The sequence below is a fragment of the Aureococcus anophagefferens genome (assembly GCF_000186865.1).
Source record: "Aureococcus anophagefferens unplaced genomic scaffold AURANscaffold_299, whole genome shotgun sequence".
NCBI lineage: Eukaryota > Pelagophyceae > Pelagomonadales > Pelagomonadaceae > Aureococcus > Aureococcus anophagefferens.
This window is the reverse complement of record NW_008705829.1, coordinates 7,777-8,940: the sequence shown is the minus strand read 5'-3', so window position 1 is coordinate 8,940 and position 1,164 is coordinate 7,777. Positions and strand designations below refer to the sequence as shown.

The following is a 1,164-nucleotide window of genomic DNA, read 5'->3' as shown; positions in this document are numbered from 1 at the left end:
CAGCGCATCAGCTGTCCTGCTCGGACACGCACCACGCCCTCGTGCTCGGGCCGGCGGAGATCGCCGTCGTCGACGACCTCGTCCGCCGCGGGTCGCACGTCGACGACGGCGTCGCGTACTGCGGCCCGCTCGTCATGCGCCGCATCGCCCGCGCCGTGCGGCCCGGGGCGGACGTGCCCTGCGCGGCCCAGGTCCGCATCGTGCCCTTCAAGGGCATGCTCGTCGTCGACCCGACGATCGCGGGCGTCAAGATCCCGGTCGGCAACCTCAAGTTCGACGCGGACCAGGCCGGCGACGCCGCCTGGCGCGTCGTCGACGTCTGCCACTTCGCCGAGATCCGCCCGGGCCCGCAGGCCCTGAGCGCCGCCAACCTGCGCAACGTCGTCGCGCGGGGCGTGCCCGTCGAGCTCCTCCGCGAGCGCCAGCGCGGCTTCGTCGAGGCGCGCGCGGCGGCCGTCTCCGGGGCCGCGCGCGGCGGCGACGGCGAGGCCTCGGCGACGGCGCGGCTCGATCGGAAGCTCGTGCGCCAGTACGAGCGCGCCTGCGCCGCCGCGCGCGCGGCCGGGGCCCCGGCGGGCGCCGCGCCGCTCGGCGACGAGGAGCGGCTCGGGGCCATGATCCGCGCGGGCGTCGACCCGCGCGAGCCCATGCGCCAGGAGCTCGGCGTCCGGGTCCTCGAGCGCGACCTGCGGGCCGCCTGCGGCCGCGTCTCCGGGGGCGCCAAAAAGCCCGCGTTCCGCCTCTTCCTCGACGACTCGCTGCGCGCGCGGCTCGTGCCCGACCGCGCGGGCGTCCTCGGCGACGGCGAGTGCTACCTGTCCGTCGACGGCGTGCCCCGGGAGGGCTACGTCCTGGTGATGCGGGACCCGTCCTACTTCTCGGCCTGCGTGCGGGTCCTGCGCTGCGTCGGCGCCGCGCCGCGGCTCCAGCACCTCGACGGCGTCCTCGTGCTCGCGGCGGCGCGCGCGGACGTCTCGGGCTCCGAGGCCGAGCGCATGTCCGGCGGGGACTACGACGGCGACGAGGCCCTCGTCGTCTACGACGAAGCCATCGTCGACGCCGTCCGCGACCGCGACGCCGCGATCGCCGCGGCGGGAAGAGCGGGCGCGGCGCCGGCCCCGGACGGCGCGCCGCGGTCCTGCCTCGAGGTCGCGGCGCTGCCGC

At 77.9% G+C, this 1,164-nt stretch overlaps 1 protein-coding gene across 1 annotated transcript in view; it reads left to right on the top strand.

Annotated features, from left to right (window-relative positions):
• Nucleotides 1-1,164, top strand: part of AURANDRAFT_68689 (hypothetical protein) — a gene marked incomplete at both ends in the record, with an annotated part of 8,905 nt that continues 7,741 nt past the window's right edge. Inside the window, one exon of the mRNA XM_009044404.1 lies at nt 1-1,148. Coding sequence (XP_009042652.1) covers nt 1-1,148 — 1,148 coding nt within the window. The remainder of the gene's footprint in view (nt 1,149-1,164) is intronic.